Source organism: Oncorhynchus tshawytscha, linkage group LG14 (genome assembly GCF_018296145.1).
Source record: "Oncorhynchus tshawytscha isolate Ot180627B linkage group LG14, Otsh_v2.0, whole genome shotgun sequence".
Lineage (NCBI taxonomy): Eukaryota > Metazoa > Chordata > Actinopteri > Salmoniformes > Salmonidae > Oncorhynchus > Oncorhynchus tshawytscha.
Genome location: NC_056442.1, coordinates 32028759 through 32051556, shown reverse-complemented (window position 1 = coordinate 32051556; position 22798 = coordinate 32028759). Strand labels below are relative to the sequence as shown.

The window sequence follows — 22798 nt, the reverse complement described above, 5'->3', positions numbered from 1 at the left end:
GAGCTTCAGGTCGGAATGTTGGAGTTCTAGAAAGATGCTGAGTGTCTGACTTGGAATTCCGATTTGAATGACCGTCAGGTGTTCACAGTTGTCTTGATCGCTCAGAAGTCTGAGATTTCCAGGTTCCCAGTTGTTTTGAATGCAGACAGACTAGCAGGGTTTCGACTAGTTACCACAGCCACAAAATCATAATTCGATTTTAGATGAGTTTAATAGTCACATGTACAGGGTTGCAGATGTAATTACAGGGTGCAGTGAAAAGGGGTAGCTGATTAGTGGTGGCTATTCAGCAGCCTGTTGGTCTGGGGATAGAAGCTATTGGCCAGTCTTACAGTTTTTGCCATGATGCTCCTATACTGCCCATGGCCGAGTGATGGAAACTGGAGAACAGGCCATGGCTGGGGTCCCTGATGATTTTTTTTGGCCTTCCTGCAACACCTGGTGTTGTAGCTGACCTGGAGGGCAGGCAGTGTGTGTTCGGCTGAACGTACCACCCTCTGTAGCGCCTTGCGGTCCTTGGTGGTGGAGTTGCCGCACCAGGCTGTGATACATCCCGACAGTATGCTCTGCTGATGGTGCTCCTGTAGAACACTGTAAGGCCCCTCTGGGACACACTGAATTTCTTCAACATTCTGAGATTAGAGTCGCTGTCATAAAAATGTATGGAAACTAAAATTAGCTTTTTGGTGGTTTTAAGGTTAGGGTTAGGCATAAGGTTAGCAGTGTGGTTAGGTTTAAAATCACATTTTAAGAAGATAAATTGTATAAATTAGCAGGGTTTATGACTTTGTGGCTGTGGTAACTAGTGACGTCCAACTAGCACAGCATGGTCCAGTTGCATTAAACATCTTAAAGCTGCAATATGTAACTTTGTGGGCGGCCCACTAAATTATATTTCTCTTATTCTCATTGAAAGGAACTCGTAAGAAGGGATAGATCTGTTTTATGTGCACTGTTTCTATGCTTCTTGTTAAGTTATTAGGCGAGCTATTAGAATTTTAGCGGAGTGATTTCTGCATAGTGCATCTTTAAGTGTTTCCCTTCAAGGAATATCTGGTTAGAATGGAGACGACTTGATTCACTTGGCGTGTTTGAGTGGTAAGGTGAAAGGAGCCGACTGTAGACAGAAGGGGGTAAATATGCACCGACAGCAAGTCAGACAACTTGTGCTGTTTCTTGGAAATGCAAGTGTCAGATATGGTATTCACCTTTGTTATTGATGAAGAAGTGGATGCAATGGAAGTACCACTTCTCCAACACGAAGCTGAACATGATCAACGTGGTCCAAGGAAGTAATATCCTGATAAGGACATAAGATACCAACCCAAGCTGCCTATTTCAACCTTTATGTTGCTTTTGTCAGTAAGAATGTGAAGAACAGAATTGGATTAAATCCCATAATGGACAAAACACTCACTGTACAGAAAATGATTAAATTAAGCATGCACATCAGTTACTGGGTAAACAATATGAAAATGATTAGACTACATGTACATGTTCACATAAATTACTGGTTAAACAAAAGGATTAGACTACATGTACATCAGTTCACAAGTTACTGGGTAAACAATATGCCATGCAGTCAAATGCACTTACAATTGACCCCACGATTGGGGTCTGGGGTACTTGCTCATTAAGGGCTGGTTTCCCAGACACAGATTAATTCTCTACAATTGCCAGTGTAGAAATCCCCTAAAATAACCCATGTATACTAATTGTAGGCTATACCATGGAACATTACAGTAAGCTATATAAATAAATAAAGAGTCGCACGCTGTCTCTCTCTATATATACATAAACTTCCAGTAATTTATTGGGTAAAACACACATGTTTTGGCATCACTGCCTTCAGGGTAATGTCATGAATGCTTGAAACAGGTTATATAGACAAACAGTGCAATTAGATCAACCAATGACAATAGTGAGGGGTGTGCCATAATTATTAGGTTGATTAGAATGAATTGAGTGAAACTGTTAAAAGACTATAGTTTACAGCACATGGAATATACAGTTACAGTCAGAAGTTTAGATACACTTATGTCGGAGTCATTCAAACTTGTTTTTCAACCACTCCACAAATTTCTTGTTAACAAACTATAGTTTTGGCAAGTCGGTAAGGGCATCTACTTTGTGCATGACACAAGTAATTTCTCTAAAAATTGTTTACAGACATATTATTTCACTTATAATTCACTGTATCACAATTCCAGTGGGTCAGAAGTTTACATACACTAAGTTGACTGTGCCTTTAAACAGCTTGGAGAATTCCAGAAAATGATGTCATGGCTTTAGAAGCTTCTGATAGGCTAATTGACAACATTTGTGTCAATTGGAGGTGTACCTGTGGATGTATTTCAAGTCCTATCTTCAAACTCAATGCCTCTTGGCTTGACATCATGGGAAAATCAACAGAAATCAGCCAAGACCTCAGAAAAAAATTTTTCTCCACATGTCTGGTTCATCCTTGGGAGCAATTTCCAAATGCCTGTAGGTACCACGTTCATCTGTACAAACAATAGTATGCAAGTATAAACACCATGGGACCACACAGCCGTCATACCGCTCAGGAAGGAGACGTGTTCTGTCTCCTAAAGATGAACGCACTTTGGTGCAAAAAGTGCAAATCAATCCCAGAACAACAGCAAAGGACCTTCTGAAGATTCTGGAGGAAACCGGTACAAAAGTATCTATATCCACAGTAAAATGAGTCCAATATCGACATAACCTGAAAGGCCGCTCAGTAAGGAAGAAGCCACAGCTCCAAAACCGTAATAAAAAAAGCAATACTACAGTTTGCAACTGCACATGGAGACAAAATGTTTACTTTTTGGAGAAATGTCTGATGAAACAAAAATAGAACTGTTTGGCCATAATGACCATCGTTATGTTTGGAGGAAAAGGGGGATGCTTGCAAGCTGAAGAACACCATCCCAACCGTGTAGCACGAGGGTGGCAGTGTGCTTTGCTGCAGGAGGGACTGGTGCACTTCACAAAATAGATGGCCACATAAGGGAGGAAAATTATGTGGATATATTGAAGCAACATCTCAAGAAATCAGTCAGGAGGTTAAAGGTTGGTTGCAAATGGGTTTTCCAAATGCACAATGACCCCGAGCATGCTTCAAAAGTAGTGACAAAATGGCTTAAGGTCAACAAAGTCAAGGTATTGGAGTGGCCATCACAAAGCCCTGACCTTAACCCTATAGAACATTTGTGGGCAGAACTGAAAAAGTGTGTTTGAGCAAGGAGGCCTACAAACCTGACTCAGTTACACCAACTTTGTCAGGGGGAATGGGCCAAAATTCACCCAACTTATTGTGGGAAGCTTGTGGAAGGCTACCTGAAACTTTTGAACTAAGTTAAACCATTTTTAATGGCAATGCTACTAAATACTAATTGAGTGTATGTAAACTTCTGACCCACTGGGAATATGATGATTGAGTGTATGTAAACTTCTGACCCACTGGGAATATGATGATTGAGTGTATGTAAACTTCTGACCCACTGGGAATATGATGATTGAGTGTATGTAAACTTCTGACCCACTGGGAATATGATGATTGAGTGTATGTAAACTTCTGACCCACTGGGAATATGATGATTGAGTGTATGTAAACTTCTGACCCACTGGGAATATGATGATTGAGTGTATGTAAACTTCTGACCCACTGGGAATATGATGAAAGAAATAAAAGCTGAAATGAATCTCTCTCTACTGTTATTCTGACAATTCATTCTTAAAATAAAGTGTTGATTCTGACTTGACCTAAAATAGGGATTTTTTTTACTGGGATTAAATGTCAGGAATTGTGAAAAACTTGAGTTTAAATGTTTTGGCTAAGGTGTATGTGAACTTCTGACTTAAACTGTATTAGTCTATTATAATATGGAAACATAATTAGATATTGTACATAATATTAGCATCAACATACATTATTAAATTAATTTCACATATGTAATTGTTTCCAATATCTTTAAGAATATGTTAATTTATCAGACTTGTTCATAAAAAATAACCCGAGAAGAAAAAAAGTCATAAGAGCCTGAGATCAAAGTTAATATTCAGAGCACTAGGGGTCAATGGTTTTAGAGAGGATGTCCAATATGCCTCCCTCTATAGTAGTCGGATCTCGACGTTACCTCCTCTCCTTGGTAGAGTAACATGCTCAGTGCCTGTGTATTTGAGGGAGGAGATGGAATGGTTAGCTTCAACAAAGTGAGCTGCTACTGGGTAGTCAATGTTCTTACACCTGATTGAGCTGCGGTGTTCAGCTATGCGATATTTTAATTGTCTTTTCGTTTTTCCTACGTAGACTTTCCCACGTGAACAGGTGATGAGATAGATTACTCTCTTTGTCTTGCATGAGCTGATACCCCTCACAGGGACTTTTCGACCCATATGTTTTTGTAGTGCTGTTGCACTGTGCGCATGGGCATATTTGTATGTCCCATTTGGAATGGGTGTCAAGAGTGTTTGAGTGGGCTAAGGTCAGATCTCACTAAACTATCCCCAATATTGCTACCACGCTTACAGACCACAAGATACGGTATTATTGTTCACTCTGATTGGTCGAGGACCTACAACACCGCCTCTGTCGTACCCTGATTGGCTTGATGAATGCACAGGAATGCTGCCATTGGTTTCAACACCTCTACGGTTTTCCCACTGTTTTGTGGCATTTGCTAAGGAGCTCGGTTGAACTAAAGAAGCTAACGTTAGCTAGAAAACAACACACTAGACTAGGTACGTATTGAATACCATATAAATTAATTGGTTAAGCGAATGATATTTAATAAATAGATGTAGCTTCTGGTGTTTGACAATTTATGTTGTCTGGTGGTGGTTAGCTACCTGCTGTCTCAGACACAGGACTCTGACTCTTGTTCTTGACACAGCTAGCAAGCAACTATAGCTACATTTATCAAACAATGTTGGCATTTTCCCCCTCGAACTATTCATATCAGCAGGTATTTAGCTTGCTTGTTAGCTAACTAAGTCGTCTTCAGTTGGTGATTTGAGGCTGGCCATCTAGCTGGAGGAACCAACTTTAACTAGATAACGTTAGATTGCAAATAGCAAGGCTAACAGTGGTTCGTGTAACGTTACCTCTTCATTATTAGTTTAACCCAAGTTCCGATAACCATTTGTCGGGATACTTATTAGCTACAAACATAAAACCAAACCGCAAGAGGGCTCTAAGTTAGCTAACGTTACTAGGGGAGAGTGGCGTAAATTGAGCTAAAGAGGTACGTTGAGCCACTCTTCTAGGAAAACATACACAAAATGTGTAATTTGACCAAATATTTAGCTTCGAGGTCATCATTTCATGAAGGAAAAAAACACATGGAATGGTGTTCAGCAAGTAAAAAACAAAGATTTTCACCAAGTTAAATTAATTTATTGTTAGAGGTTTCATAATACTTGTATCAAAACCAAAGTAGATCATTTCTATACATCAATTGGGGTCCCCTATAAGCTTCAATATGAAGTTTTAAACCTAGCATGAAAGTGCATCCTTTCCTTGTAGCTGTGTGTGCATATATATATATATATATATATATATATATATATATATGCACGCACGCACGCACGCACGCATGGGGTAAGTCTTGCCAGTGGCAAGTTGAACAAATTGAATTGTTTCTTCCCAGGCATGACGCAAGGCATTATCACTGGGATATGAGGTAACAACAGGGTTCAAATTAAGACAACAAGTGGGTGTGTTGAATTGTGTTTGGGAAATAAAGATGGACATGGTTTTAAAATGGTTATGGTAATCTTTAATTCAGTACAGACATATTTAGGCGGCATAATGTATACTGTCGTGCAGCTCAACTTATCCCATACCCAAGATAAGTTGTGCCAGGAGACCACTTTTTGGGCAAAACTGTAATGTTTACTTGATTTCGGATTATTTCCAGGGATACACAACATCCTGAAATATATGTAGCCTAGATATCTTTGTTAGAAACAATTCTATATTTCCCTTGACGGAGTGATGCTGAATGTAAAAAATTGAACTTACCCCACTCTCCTACTGGTTAACAAGTGCTTTCACAGACTGACAGCTGGCTAACAACACTACACAAGTTTCAAATTAGACAAAAGGGAGATCATTGTAGTCGCATAACAAAGTTCCAGATTTGGTGCATTGGTACCGCTTACTGTGCAGTAGCAGAGAGAACAGTCTATGACTTGGGTAGCTGGACAATTTTTAGGGCCTTGTTCTGACACCGCGTGGTACGTGCCGTACGCACTACCCTCTGTAGCATCTTCTGGTCAGATGCCAAGCAGTTGCCGTACTGAGCAGTGATGCAGCCAGTCAAGATTCTCTCAATGGTGCAGCTGTATACATTTTTGAAGATCTGTGGGGTGATGCCTTATCTTTTCATCCACAGGAGGGGGAAGAGGTGTTGTTGAGACCTCTTCATGACTGTGTTGTTGTGTGGACCATGATAGATCATCAGTGATGTGGACACAGCGGAATTTGAAGCTCTCGACCCGCTCCACTATAGCCTTGTTGATGTGAATGTAGTCCACGATCAGCTCCTTTTTCATGCTTCTGTTGAGAGAGGTTGTTGTCTTGGCACCACACTTCCAGGTCTCTGACTTCCTCCTTATATGCTGTCTCATTGTCATTGGTGATCAGGCCTACCACCATCGTGTCGTCTGCATACTTGATGGTTTTTGAGTCGTGCTTGGCCACCCGGCCATGGGTGAACAGGGAGAGTACAGGAGGGGACTAAGCAGGCACCCCTGAGGGGCCCCAGTGTTGAGGGTCAGCGTGGCAGATGTGTTGTTTACGTTCACCACCTGGGGCGGCCCGTCCAGGATTCAGTTGCAGAAGGAGGTGTTCAGTCTCAGTGTCCTTACCTTAGTGATGTTCTTGGAGGGCACTATGGTGTTGAACACTGGGCTGTACTCAATCAACAACATTCTCACTCTGTTGCTTTAATGACAACCTTCAGATACTTTTATGTAGCAAAGGTAATCAAGCCCATATTGGTATGTGATACAGGAAACATATTGAAAATAAAAACAGACCTACATCCTAGTTATTGAATGTAATTTGTTTAGAACTCAAAGGAGTGTGATTTGTCCCTAATCTTGGTTATATCAGGCAGGTTTGTTTGGGCGGGGGCGTGGTTTACTGTGTTGCCTGTCAGGGGTACCGACAGGCCTACATTTTGTAGTACAAAATGTTCTATTAGTACAACCAAAAGTGGTAGGAATCTGTTTTAGACCTTTAGTGTCCATTCTATGCCCTATACGGAAATCTACTGGTCTCGGCCTTTATGGAAATAGAGACATAAATTACAATCAGCTAATAGCAGGGTTTAATGGTCTTGTTCTTTCCTCTGTAGGATAAAGACTTGGAGCCAAAATGGCATCAGACTCCCCGCGCAGACCAAGCCGCTGTGCTGGAGGGGTTGTGGTACGAGCACAAGCTGCCACGTAAGGACACGCACACACACAATAAACACACACACACAATAATAGGTTTTCAGCTATTCCACCGGATGGGTCTGGGCAGCCAACTAATTAATACAAGTTTCCCCTTGCAAAGACATATTACCTAACATCACATGATGGTTGTTATTAACCATCGGTTTCAGACATGCTTCAGTGCTATGGATTGATATGGTCTGGTTCAATATATTTCCTTACCACTTTTCTGAGGTAGAGATGGCGTTACAGAGTGTTATCTGCAACCAATTTGACTGAATAAAGTGCCAAGATAATACTTATATCTATGCATACACTACCTTCAATAATTTTAAACATTGTACTTATAGGTATGTATACAGTACCAGTCAAAATTTTGAACACACCTACTCATTCATGGGGTTTTCTTTATTTATATTATATTCTACATTGCAAAATAATAGTGAAGACATCAAAACTATGAAATAACACATGGAAGCATGTGGTAACAAATGTAAATGTATTTAAGTTTCTTCAAAGTAGCCACCCTTTGCCTTGATGACAGCTTTGCACACTCTTGGCATTCTCTCAACCAGCTTCATGAGGTAGTCACATGGAATGCATTTCATTTAACAGGTGTGCCTTGTTAAAAGTTAATTTGTGGAATTTCTTAATGTGTTCGAGCATATCAGTTGTGTTGTGACAAGGTAGGGGTGGTATACAGAATAGAGGTCGACCAATTAAATCGGAATGGCCGAATTTCAAGTTTTCATAACAATCGGAAATTGGCATTTTTGGGCGCCGATTTGCCGAGTTTTATATTTTTTTTATACCTTTATTTAACTATGCAAGTCAGTTAACACATTCTTATTTTCAATGACGGCCTAGGAACGGTGGGTTGACTGCCTCGTTCAGGGGCAGAACGACAGATTTTCACCTTGTCAGCTTGGGGGATCCAATCTTGCAACCTTACAGTTAACTAGTCCAACGCAATAATGACCTGCCTCTCTCGTTGCACTCCACAAGGAGACTGCCTGTTACGCGAATGCATTAAGCCTAGGTAAGTTGCTAGCTAGCATTAAACTTATCTTATAAAAAACAATCAATCATAATCACTAGTTAACTACACATGGTTGATGATATTACTAGATATTATCTCGCGTGTCCTGCATTGCATATAATCTGACTGAGCATACAAGTATCTAAGTATCTGATTGAGCGGTGGTAGGCAGAAGCAGGCGCGAAAACATTCATTCAAACAGCACTTTCGTGCATTTTGACAGCAGCTCTTCGTTGTGCCTCAAGCATTGCGCTGGTTATGACTTCAAGCCTAGCAACTCCCGAGATGAGGCTGGTGTAACCGAAGTGAAATGGCTAGCTAGCTAGTTAGCGCGCGCTAATAGCGTTTCAAACGTCACTCGCTCTGAGCCTTCTAGTAGTTGTTCCCCTTGCTATGCATGGGTAACGCTGCTTCGATGGTGGCTGTTGTTGTTGTGTTGCTGGTTCGAGCCCAGGGAATCAAATCAAATCAAATTTATTTGTCACATACACATGGTTAGCAGATGTTAATGCAAGTGTAGCGAAATGCTTGTGCTTTTAGTTCCGACAATGCAGTAATAACCAACAAGTAATCTAACCTAACAATTCCAAAACTACTACCTTATACACACAAGTGTAAAGGGATAAAGAATATGTACCGTAATTTCCCGACTATAAGCCGCTACTTTTTTCCCACGTGTTGAACCTCGCGGTTTATACAATGACGCAGCTAATTTATGGATTTTTCCCGCTTTCACAAGATTCATGCCGCCAAAAAACTGAGCACCGTCACATAATGTGACGTAAATCGAGCGCGCTCAAACTTCCCATCATTCTGATTATGGTAGTCATTTTGTCACCCTCATCATGGCAAAGACACGGAGAAATGCATATGATGCAGCTTTCAAGTTGAAGGCGATCGATCTGGCTTTTGGAAAAGGAAATAGAGCTGCTGACAGCGTGGAGCATTGTCAAAAAATCCACTATCATCAACGGGTTTCGAAAGGCTGGACTGCTGCGTGTTGAAGAGGGCAGCGATCCAACATCGGATGAAGCAATTCTGAGGCTATTCAACTCCGACACCGAAGGAGATGACTTCAGTGGTTTCAGTGCACAGGAGGAGGAAGATAGTGACCAATGACTTTCTTGGTAGGCTACTGTTTAATTTTTGTTACAAGCCGTGTTTCGTTAAAGCCTATTTATTTTTGTTACAAGCCGTGTTTCGTTTAAAGGCTGTGTAAAGTTAATTTGTTTCAATGTACCGGTAGGCACCTGCGGCTTATAGACATGTGCGGCTTATTTATGTACAAAATACAACTTTTAAAAATAATTCAGTGGGTGCGGTTTATATTCAGGTGCGCTTAATAGTCCAGCAATTATGGTACATAAAGATATATGAATGAGTGATGGTACAGAACGGCATAGGCAAGGTGCAGTAGATGGTATCGAGTACAGTATATACATATGAGATGAGTAATGTAGGGTATGTAAACAAAGTGGCATAGTTTAAAGTGGATAGTGTTACATGTATTACATAAAGATGATATAGAGTACAGTATATACATATACATATGAGATGTGTAATGTAGGGAATGTAAACATTATATTAAGTAGCATTGTTTAAAGTGGCTAGTGATATATTTTACATCAATTTCCATTAATTCCCATTATTAAAGTGGCTGAAGTTGAGTCAGTGTGTTGGCAGCAGCCACTCAATGTTAGTGGTGGCTGTTTAACAGTCTGATGGCCTTGAGATAGAAGCTGTTTTTCAGTCTCTCGGTCCCAGCTTTGATGCACTTGTACTGACCTCACCTTCTGGATGATAGCGGGGTGAACAGGCAGTGGCTCGGGTGGTTGTTGTCCTTGATGATCTTTATGGCCTTCCTGTGACATCGGGTGGTGTAGGTGTCCTGGAGGGCAGGTAGTTTGCCCCCGGTGATGCGTTATGCAGACCTCACTACCCTCTGGAGAGCCTTGCGGTTGTGGGTGGAGCAGTTGCCGTACCAGGCGGTGATACAGCCCGACAGGATGCTCTCGATTGTGCATCTGTAGAAGTTTGTGAGTGCTTTTGGTGACAGCCGAATTTCTTCAGCCTCCTGAGGTTGGAGGTCCACATGGAGCGAGGAGAGGGACGGAAGCTATACTGTTACACTGGCAATACTAAAGTGCCTATAAGAACATCCAATAGTCAAAGGTTATTGAAATACAAATGGTATAGAGGGAAATAGTCCTATAATTCCTATAATAACTACAACCTAAAACTTCTTACCTGGGAATATTGAAGACTCATGTTAAAAGGAACCATCAGCTTTCATATGTTCTCAGGTTCTGAGCAAGGAACTGAAACATTAGCTTTCTTACATAGCACATATTGCACTTTTACTTTCTTCTCCAACACTTTGTTTTTGCATTATTTAAACCAAATTGAACATGTTTCATTATTTACTTGAGGCTATTGATATATTATATTAAGTTAAAATAAGTGTTCATTCAGTATTGTTAGTAATTGTCATTCTTACAAAAACAAAAAAATCGGCCGATCAATTGGTATCAGCTTTGAAAAATCATAATCGGTCAACCTCTAATACAGAAGCTATCTTTATTTGGTGAAAGACCAAGTCTAAATTATGGCAAGAGGAGCTCAAATAAGCAAAGAGAAATGACAGTCCATCATGACTTTAAGACATGAAGGTCAGTCCATGTGGAACATTTCAAGAACTTTGAGCATTTCTTCAAGTGCAGTCAGTGTGTCCAGTCTTTTGACTGGTACTGTACACATTCAGCAAGGTAATACTCTTATGTTATTACAGTGAGCAGTCGTATATGGAGAGTGTTGTGACCTTCCTCCAAGATGTGGTCCCTCAGGTAAGACTGTTTTAATTGATTGTCGTCTTTTCTCCAGTAACATCAATGTATATTACATTTACATGTTACCATTAACCAGATTGACTAGTTTACTCAGGCTGTCAATGGTATTTTTATAGGGCGTAATAACTATATTATTAACTAAATCACACATTATCCACAGAGATCCTATTGAAGTTACTAGATTTAATTCTATGACATGAACAGACTCAGTAATAATTTCATCTGATTTAATTTTGTCTATTCAAGGCATACACAGGTGCACCCCCAACTGATGAAAAAGAGAAAATAGTTTGGGTCAGATTTGAGAAAGCTGACCTCAATGGTAAGTCTAAGAACAGTTTCAAAGCTTTCCCCCTCGACTGTCTTTTGTTCACTCTTGAGGTGGACACACACATTTTGATAACAAGTGATATCTTGCCTCATTATTATCTGGTATTTTAAATCTACAGATTAGGTTAAACCATATATATATATAAATAACAGGTTCTAGAATATTTTGAGCGGACTGAAATATGCTGATAAGTGGCCTCTTCTTACAATGCCTGGGAAGAAAATAGTTTAAATGTGACACATGAATAGTTCCTTTGGCAGGCGTTGTTTGTCAACCATTTGATGGTTCATTTCTTGTAAGGACTTTGAGTGACAGGCCTGATGTATCTCAGCAGCACGTGTGTTTGTGTGCGTGCACACCAGATCTCTCCCTCAATCTGACAGCAGATGTGTTGATTAGACACAGCATCATTGGCTGTGTTTATAAAACATTCTACCACTTTGAAGAGGACTCAAATTAGAACTTCACTGTTCCTGCTTTGCATGGTCAATGTAAAGCAAATGGTTCCATATAGTTGACACACATTCAAAGTAGCTAGGGTTGAATATTATTTAAATGAATGCACTGGAACACTTAAACCCCAAACATAGTTCTACAATGTGAAACAGTTCATTCAAAAATATTTTTGAACTTGACAAAGACAAATTTTCATGTTTCTTGGGACCAGGATTCATCATTTTAGATAGCAGCAACAAACATAGCAGTAAAATGTATTTTATAAACTGATTATACACAGAATATACAAAACATTAAGAACACCTGCTCTTTTCATTACAGACTGACCAGGTGAATCCAGGTGACAGCTATGCTCCCTTATTGATGTCACTTGTTAAATCCACTTCAGTCAGTTTATATGAAGGGGAGGAGATGGGTTAAAAGAAGGATTTTTGAGACTTGAGACATGGATTGTGTGTGTACCATTCAGAGGGCGAATGGGCAAGACGAAAGATGTCTGCCTTTTGCAAGGGTTATGGTTGTAGGTGCTGGGGGGGGGTTGTGCAACTCAATGTTAGGAAGGTGTTCCTACTGTTTTGTAATCTCAATGTATGTTTGTGGGGAGAGACACCGACACAGATGCATACACAAAACAGGCACATACAACAGTTATGATGTCTGGGTCTCTGGGATGCAGCCTGCTACAGAAATGCCCTGGTTTGGATTAGTCAATTCAAATCAAAATAAGTTTTAATCAGTCTACAGATTTGACTGAATAGAAATGTATAAACTATCAAAATAGAGTCGCACAGTCCGTATATAAACTCCCAGTAATTTATTGGGTTTTTACCAACGTTTCGGCATCATGTGCCTTCTTCAGGGTAATGTCATAAATACTTGTACCAGGTTATGTAGACAAATAGTGCAATTAGTGCTAGTGAGGGGTGTGTCATAATGATTAAGTTAATTAGTGAAACTGTCAAACTATTGTTTGTATGACATAAAATATATTAGGCTATTGTAATCATATAGAAACATAATTGAATATTCTACATAGTATTTGCATCAACAGGGGGAACATATTAGGTGTACGCTAATAAGCTGTAGAAAAAATATATACAATTATAAGACTTGTTCATAAGAAGTGCCCGAGATCAAACTCAGTATTGAGACCACTAGGGGTCAATGTTTTTGGATAGGATATCCAGTAAGCCTCCCTTTGTAGTAGTCGGATCTCGACGTTAACTCCTCTCCTTGGTAGAGTAACATGCTCAGTGCCTGTGTATTTGAGGGAGGAGATGGAATGGTTAGCTTCAACAAAGTGAGCTGCTACTGGGTAGTCAATGTTCTTACACCTGATTGAGCTGCGGTGTTCAGCTATGCAATATTTTAATTGTCTTTTCGTTTTTCCTACGTAGACTTTCCCACATGAACAGGTGATAATAAAAATATCTTATTTTGGTAGTTTTAATAGTTTATTCGCCATAGGTCAGCACCTCCACACAAACACATTTTTCTGGGTGTGCGCCAACTCTTGTTTTTTCCCTGTATATAAATGTATAACATCCCTATATGTTTTGCTGTGTCCATCAGATACGTCCCGCTCCCCAGAGTTCCTGGAGATGCACAGTGGCAGCAGTGACCCTCCTCTCTGCCTCATGATTGGTTACGCCGACGGGATGCAAATCTGGAGCATATCCGTGAGTAAAGACCACCTATAACATAAAGACCACCTGTAACATAAAGACCACCAGTAACACAACCAACTGGTGTTGGTGTTGAAGTCAATAGAAAGATGTTCATACAACGACAACAGACCACAGAGACGTTATCGTATCTGACTTCCAGTACTCCTTGTTCCCCACTAGATGTCAGGATATACCAGGGTGTTACAGCTATTCTCTTCTTAAAACGCTCCAGGCAATTCCAAGTCCTGACAACTTCTGCACAAATGGTCTCTCTAGGATCTGTGTTGTGGGTGTTGAAATATGAGATGCGGGTCTTTGTGTTGTGGGTGTTCAAATGAAATATTTAAAGTGTAGAGCTGTTTACATTTGATGAGCAGGGTGGGTGCTTCCCACAGGACACTACTCTCTCCAGACCCCACAATTACAGGACACAATTACAGGACACATAGAGCCTTTTGTGCACTAGGGCTGGGAATTGCCAGGGACCTCAAGATACAGAATTATCACGATACTTAGGTGCCGCTACGATATGTATTGTGATTTTTATTGCAATTCGATGTTCCAAACGTATTGCTCACCATATGTCTGCTGCAAAGGGACAAGAGAGAGCCATGAGAAAACAAGTTTTGATCGTCATGGAAATAAAAGTGTTGAAAAAGTAGCTCCCTATTTTAAAAAGAAGATGGAGAACAGGCTATGAAATTAAATACTTGAGTTTTGGTGCAGGTACAGCCAACGGTACCTGCACCAACTAGCACAAAAGTTATATTGCGATATTGTCAAAATGATATATTGTAAAAAATTATATCCCAATATGTAACTATCACCCCCCCACATCACTATTTTGCACCCACATGGAGCAGACTTCCGCAGTAGAGACATGCACAGGCCTCCACAAGGTGAGGAAAATCATGGAGGTGAGAGACTGGACATTCATTTCCTCCTCTCCTCCTCGCCTGTCACTGAGGAGGTAGACTTAGCCAACAAGATGGAGGACATTTGATATTCTTAGAAGGTGGTTTGTTTTGATGTGACCTGTCTCATCCCAGGGTCAAATATTTATGAGGATGAATATGGATTGAAGTAAAGTAAGAAACCACTTACTGAGAAACGTAGTAGTGGTAATGGCATTAAACTTTTTCCTGCAATTTCTTTTCACCCAGATTTGTATTCTTTAGAGTTAATATCAAAGCCCAACAAGGAGGAAATGTATTGGCTATTGGAAAGATCTGTTTTGAAACAACCATTTTTTCAACCACAGTAAATTTGTTTCCAGGAATATTGAGAAATTCTCTTGGAAAATCATTAGAGGAATTTGTCAGCTCAAAACTTAACAAATAACCCGCAACTCTGCAACGGCCTCCATTTAGGACTATCAGGTTTCAGGTGCAAGCTGTCACAGAAACATGCAAACTTAGCATACAGTTTAAGTCAGAAGTTTACATACACCTTAGCCAAATACATTTAAACTCAGTTTTTCACAATTCCTGACATTTAATAGTAGTACGAATTCCCTGTCTTAGGTCAGTTAGGATCACCACTTTATTTTAAGAATGTGAAATATCAGAATAATAGTGGAGAGTGATTTATTTCAGCTTTTATTTCTTTAATCACATTCCCAGTGGGTCAGAAGTTTACATACACTCAATTAGTATTTGGTAGCATTGCCTTTAAATTGTTTAACTTGGGTCAAATATTTTAGGTAGCCTTGACTTGGTTGTCCTTAAGCCATTTTGCCACAACTTTGGAAGTATGCTTGGGGTCATTGTTCATTTGGAAGACCCACCAAGGTTTAACTTCCTGACTGATGTCTTGAGATGTTGCTTCAAATATATCCACATAATTTTTCTTCCTCATGATACCATCTATTTTGTGAAGTGCACCAGTCCCTCCTGCAGCAAAGCATCCCCACAACATGATGCTGCCACCCCCGTGATTCACGGTTGGGATGGTGTTCTTCGGCTTGCAAGCCCCCCCTTTTTCCTCCAAACATAATGATGGCCATTATGGCCAAACAGTTCCAGTTTTGTTTCATCAGACCAGAGGACATTTATCTAAAAAGTATGATCTTTGTCCCCATGTGCAGTTGCAAACTGTAGTATTGCTTTTTTATGGCGGTTTTGGAGCAGTGGCTTCTTCCTTACTGAGCGGCCTTTCAGGTTATGTCGATATAGGACTCGTTTTACTGTGGATATAGATACATTTGTACCTGTTTCCTCCAGCATCTTTACAAGGTCCTTTGCTGTTCTGGGATTGATTTGCACTTTTTGCACCAAAGTACGTTCATCTCTAGGAGACAGAACGCGTCTCCTACCTGAGCGGTATGACGGCTGCTTCTTCCCATGGTGTGTATACATGCGTACTATTGTTTGTACAGATGAACGTGGTACCTTCAGGTGTTTGGTTCATCCTGGTTCATGTTTGGTTCATTTGAGGTCTTGGCTGATTTCTTTTGATTTTTCCCACGATGTCAAGCAAAGAGGCACTGAAATTGAAGGTATGACTTGAAATACATCCACGTGTACACCTCCAATTGACTCAAATGATGTAAATTAGCCTATCTGAAGCCATGACATCATTTTCTGGAATTCTCCAAGCTGTTTAAAGGCACAGTCAACTTAGTGTATGTAAACTTCTGACCCACTGGAATTGTGATACAGTGAATTATAAGTGAAATAATATGTCTGTAAACAATTGTTGGGAAAATTACTTGTGTCATGCACAAAGTAGATGTCCTAACCGACTTGCCAAAACTATAGTTTGTTAACAAGAAATTTGTGGAGTGGTTGAAAAACGAGTTTTAAAGACTCCAACCTAAGTGTATGTAAACTTCCGACTTCAACTGTACATCCTATGAGCTCTGAACAGACTAATTCCTTAATCGGTCCTTTCTAAACATCCACAGGCCACGAGGGAAATGACACACTCTTTCCCTCCGCACACTAACACAGGAGGCTCTGACATACACACAATGAACAACGTGTCTGTTGTAACGCACCTCTTCCGAGAATTGAGGAGAGAGACTATAGGCAGCTAGCTACCGATGTGCTATGCTAGCCTGCCTACATGGTACCATCCTGAATAAATGAGGAGAGATGGGCCATAGCCAGCTTGCTACCGATGTGCTACGCTAGCCTGCCTACATGGTACCATCCAGAATAAATGAGGAGAGATGGGCCATAGCCAGCTTGCTACCGATATGCTACGCTAGCCTGCCTGCATGGTACCATCCAGAATAAATGAGAGATGGGCCATAGCCAGCCAGCTGCAGATGTGCTGCTGCACTACATAAACTCATCCCAAAAAGAAAGGTCCTCTCACTCTCATCTGCGTTTATTTTCATTAAACTTAACATGTGTAAATATTTGTGTTTGTATGAACCCCTGGTGAGACAAAACCGTGAAGAGCACTTTTTGCCAGTCCTGTCTGGTCCAGCGACTGTGGGTTTGTGCAACGTTGCCTATGATTTCTGGTGAGGACCTGCCTTACAACAGGCCTACAAGCCCTCAGTCCAGCCTCTCTCAGTTCCTTGTGTAACTCGGGCAGTTGTTGTTGCCATCCTGTACCTGTCCCGCAGGTGTGATGTTTGGATGTACCGATCCTGGGCAGGTGTTGTTACACGTGGTCTGCCACTGCGAGGACGATCAGCTGTCCGTCCTGTCTCCCTGTAGCGCTGTCTTAGGCATCTCACAGTACGGACATTGCAATTTATTGCCCTGGCCACATCTGCAGTCCTCATGCCTCCTTGCAGCATGCCTAAGGCACATTCACGCAGATGAGCAGGGACCCTGGGCATCATTCTTTTGGTATTTTTCAGAGTCAGTAGAAAGGCCTCTTTTGTGTCCTAAGTTTTCATAACTGTGACCTTAATTGTCTATTGTCTGTAAGCTGTTAGTGTCTTAACGACCGTTCCACAGGTGCATGTTCGTTAATTGTTTGTTTTTCATTGAACAAGCATGGGAAACAGTGTTTAAAACCTTTACAATGAAGATCTGTGAAGTTATTTGGATTTTTACGAATTCTCTTTGACAGACAGGGTCCTGAAAAAGGGACGTTTCTTTTGTTGAGTTTATAGTCTATTACCATCTTGAGTTGGGTATAGTTCCTTTTCAAAACCAGTTGATCAAGGATTGGAATTGACCCCAACTGGTCGATTCACTGTTAAGGTGTTTTTCCTCTTCATCTTCCCCTCTTTTTCTGTGGTTTTGGCATGTTTCCGGGACAAGTTTTTTCACTGGGTTCATATTAAGTGATGAAAGCTCCTCGGTCTCTAACCGTGAGTGGCTGTGAAATGTTTGTGACAGTCGCTAAACCAACACCCTCTGTAATGGCACTGACTGCATAGACACACATACACACACGGGCTGACACACACACACACACACACACACACACACACACACACACACACGGGCTGACAGAGGGAGTTTGTTTGTGTATTACTGTCCTGTTAGATAGCCAGGGATCTTTGACTGAAAAGGTGTCGCTTGCCAGGCCCCAGGCAGATAAGTCCAAGACTAGCGTGGGCAAGTTGTTGGACTGAGTAGGTGTTGGGGGAAATGACCAGCTTTGAAGAGAGGTGTCTGTGTGGGTGCTGTTATTATTAAAACTAGCCTGAGTACAGTCCCAGATACACTGATATTTTCCCCTGTCTCCACCGGCTACCTGGCTATGAGCTTCATCGGTTTCCAAAAGGGTGTAAAGTTATCACTGCTGGTCTGCAGTCTGCTTTGTAGCTCAGCAGTGAAAACGGCCCCTGCTTGTGTCCTTAGTACCAGACGTTGCTCTTTGTGTGTGTCCCATTTTGCTTGTTGTGTGTACCTCATGATGGAAACTAACATTTAAATCAATTGCAGTTATTTTAGGATCCCAAAACCACCTTACTTTTGTTTGAAAATATTCATCATTATTCACTGATCATATTCATCTCCACCAATATGTCATGCATTGTGTCCTGTCTATGTTCACTTGTGAATATGGCCCAGATATTGTGAGTCACAACTGAGGGTTACACTGTTCTAATCTGTAATACAACACACTAGTTTCCATTTGAAAACATTCCACCCAGACCAACAAATGATATTAATAAAATGAAAAACATTTTTTTTTTAAACACGAAGAAGCAATTTGGCATATTGCTGTGTAGGCAGGCGGCCAATGTAATGGCGGAGAACAGAGATATATGTTGATGCCTGGCTGTCTGTCACACAGAGCCGTGTAAGGCAAGGATGAGCTGTGGGGTAATGCTCAATGCCCGCCGTATTATTATCCAAACCCCCTCCACAACACACAATCCGGCAAATTTCATTATTCTCCATTTGCCATAGGAATCCCACCGTAGTCCCAGTTATTCCCTCTATCTGTGCTCTAGTCTAATCTGTCGATTGTCACTGGGCCGAGCTGCACTTTTAATAAAAACAATGGCCCGATTCACCACTTCGAAAAGAGGCTACTAATTGCGAAAAGAGCGTTCATCCTCGGATGTGCTTATCTACTTAAGACACGCGGATTAGGGCAGCAGTATTGTGATAATGCACATTTCGCAAATTTATTGCAAAAAAAAAAAGAAAAAAAATGGGCTTTAGTGCTTAAAACAATGCACCATTACACACGTCAGAGCCACTTCAGACCACGCAAGTGTTCTGACCTGACTATACAAGCCTCTCTCTGGGGCCTAATGCAGGGGATAACCTTGCATCTCCGTGGCATAGAGCAGGGACACAGCTACCAGATTTATTTCCATTAACAGTTCTCCTTGCATCTGACACATAAGTAAAGATGGGAAGCAACCTACAATAACCTCAAATATATTGGTGTCCTCCAGCTATAGATACTGTAGCGTCCCAGAACGACGGGATATCGGCCTACACAGCAGATGTGGCGGACATGTTCAAAATGTCAGTGTGTCAACACTATTTCCAGAACAGTATCTATCTTCTAACCTATTATTCTTGAGTTACTATATGTTGGGCTATGTTTGATCTCAGTTCTGTTTAAAGCATTTTAGATGTCAGTCATCATAGCTCTTTTGAAAGCCATCAGCTGAGCTGACTGACTAGTTATCAGACTCTGCAGCCCGTTCTGTTCTGTTGGCTCGGTCACAGAAAGAGTAGGCAGCTTGTTTGCATCGCAATGCTTTGGGGACCTTTCTTGGTGGCTATTAATGTGCGGTTTGGCTGGCACTTCAACCACCAGCCCCCCCTCCTCGACAAGCCCCTTTCCACGCAGTTGGAATAGATTATTTTGCTTACAGTGTGAACAAATCTCTCTTTGTTCCGGTCAGGGGCCCCCACATTGTCTTTTGACTTTGCCCTGCTGCCGACTTCTTAACCCTTTAGCCTCCATCCAAACCGGAGCTGTAAGTTTGTGGTTGTGTAGCGTTGATAATTCTATCAGTACTGTAGGTATTTGGAGCTGACTTGGCTCCTCAGGACACTGAGGCTTAATTGGAAGTATGGCCGTATTGATTATCGGAGTGACCTCTTAATAAAGACACTATCTCTCTTAACTAGTGGTCACCCCACCGAGCGCATGGAGTTTAGTATCATCAGAAAGAACAACTCCAGCCCTGCTGACTATGGCCAACTGTTAACCGTTTCTTATCAAGTGTTTCCCCTAACATTGTATAGGCGGGCTTCCCCCCTGCCGAGCTCTATTCCCTCTGTTCAGCTGGTGCTCGCTTGTCCAAGTGTCTTTGACGAAACGACACCGCAACCACAGTAAAATAACAATGTCGTCTTTTGCACACCAACTAAAGCCTTTAAAAAATATATATACATTTGTTAAATTTCCTTTATTTAAAAGCAATCCGAGTAAATGAATGGTTTTAGACTCAGCGTTCATTGTATGCATGTATATCAGAAGGCCGGGAGAAAAAGCTGACCAGCCACTGTAATATAGTCTCAAAGCTTTTGACTTGTTACATTTACTTGTTATATTGTTGTTGAACTTGCTCTATTCTTTTTTTCCCTCTCTGTTGTAGCTGGGTGGGGAGGCCCAGGAGCTTTTCTCTGTGCGCCACGGACCTGTGAGAGCTGCCCACATCCTGCCGGCGCCCCATATCAGTGAGTATCTACCTGCTTACCTCTGCCGTCTTTTTGGTGTACCCTAACATTTCATTTTTATGTCGTTCTACGGGTTCACATCGGACTGTCTTTGAATGTGATGCACATTGTAAGCGACGTCGTTCCCAGCGACTCAAGTCCCCAAGATGCTGTCGTTCTAGAAATCAGTAGAAAAGCTCAGCTGTTTTCAGCTTGTCATGCCACATGAACCTTCTGTCTATCCACGTTAGTCAATATTTGTCCACCCAATCTGCAAAGTGGAAGAAAAACGCTCTGCAGTTGAATTGATGCGTTTTGAAGGATACTGGTCTTGTTTTTCCTCTGATGTGGGTTTCAACACGGCCATGAATCTCTCCTCCTCCGTAAAAAATGTAATCGCTTAAACTCAAATCTGTTCTCGCCAGCGCTCAAGGACCGCTCTTGACACAAAGTTAATTTATGCTGTTTGTGTTTGCAGTGATATACCATGCATTAATTAAAGACTACCCGGTTTGTCAATAGTCAGGAGCCCCTCTCTTCATGTTCCTATCCTAATATTAAAGCCAGTCCTGTAAGAATGATTACTGTTGGCCTCAGCTGGCTCAGAATGAAGTGCCAGAGCCCCCCCCCACCAGCATTTCTCGCACAAGTAACTCATTGGCCGCATTGTATTACAGGGGTAATAGCATTTCTAAAGGTTAGGTATGGAAGAGAAGCAGTCCAGGGGAAAAAATGTCCAAGGTTTTGATCTAATCATGTTCAACCAGAGACTTCAAAAGGAAAGCAGAGAGGAAATATCACCTTAAGGTTGCCTATGGACCGCTCTCACAGACACACATTTTTATCTAATATAGAAGCATAAGCATTCACATCCTCTAAAGCCGGTACACAATTTGATTTCCCTCGTTCCACCAATGAGTTATTATCCAGGCATGAAGTTAGAATTTTCTGTCACTGCAGGTATAATTCAGAAATGAAGTGAAAAGCACAAAACTCTAGCATATGGCGTTCTGGTGAGAAAATCAGCTTTTTGTTCTTGCTCTGTGTTCCGGTCCTTTGGCAGATTTCAACAATGCACAATGACAGCATTGAAAGGGCCCTGGACGGGGATGAAAGCCACAGACAGTAATAAGAAGCAGCAGATACCCAACACATGAGAGGAGTGATTCTCTGACCGCTAAAATAAAAATGAATTGTACTAGCAGGGGAGAGAGAGACACTGATTGCAATCTGTTATACCCAGCCGGGCGCAAACAGTGTTGCTCTGTGGTGAGCTGTTAAAAGACCAATTGTTTTAGTCAGGATCCTGGGTGGGCGGTTTTGGAAAGTCCTGAAAATAGGTGTCGGTTCAAAAAAGGCAAAAGGCCCCTTCCCGGAATAGAGGCGGAAGTTGCAGTTTTCCGAAGAGAGCGTTCTGTTTATCAGTCCAGCATCCCAGAGTTTGTAACTTATGCTCTTTTCTTCCATCCTCTGTTATAGACCATACATACGCCTACCAAAATGATTCACAATACAATAGATGAGCATTGATGACAAGTGATCCTAATATGTATGAGTCCTTTGTTGATCTCTTGAACAGTAGAGTGGATGTCAGTAATAGTATTGTGTTTTTTGGTCCTCTGTGCTGGACCTGAACTCCTATGACCCAGAGGCCCAGCCTCCATATTAAAGCCCTAATTACTGAAACAGCTCTGGAAATTCTATAATTTATAACAGCAAACATGTTAACTTCAGACTTGCCTTTCTCTATAAATGAGATAAACACGCACTCAACACTCAAACATACGAATGACGAATGGGCAAATGTAGATGCGCACACAGTTAACGCTCAAACATACAATTGTCGAATTTGTATGTCGAATGAGCTAAACTATATCTCTGAAATGACAGTCCACTCATAATCAAAGTGTAGTCAACACTAGTAATGAGATCTTAGATCTTTTTCTCCTGACTGTATTTACAGAAACTGT

The 22798-nt window shown here is 41.2% G+C and overlaps 1 protein-coding gene across 4 annotated transcripts in view; it reads left to right on the top strand.

Moving 5' to 3' along the window:
• The first annotated feature begins 4461 nt into the window (after positions 1-4461).
• The window catches only part of LOC112267028 (BCAS3 microtubule associated cell migration factor), a 354308-nt gene continuing 335971 nt past the window's right edge, over positions 4462-22798 (top strand). For 2 of the 4 annotated variants that reach the window (XM_042297358.1, XM_042297359.1), the window contains exons 1-6: positions 4478-4743; positions 7365-7455; positions 11274-11328; positions 11578-11653; positions 13691-13797; positions 20768-20849. In XM_042297358.1, coding sequence (XP_042153292.1) covers positions 7385-7455; positions 11274-11328; positions 11578-11653; positions 13691-13797; positions 20768-20849 — 391 coding nt within the window. In that variant the 5' untranslated portion in view covers positions 4478-4743; positions 7365-7384. Of the gene's footprint in view, positions 4744-7364; positions 7456-11273; positions 11329-11577; positions 11654-13690; positions 13798-20767; positions 20850-22798 lie in introns of all 4 variants that reach the window. The other 2 variants (XM_042297360.1, XM_042297357.1) reach the window with 2 other exon arrangements.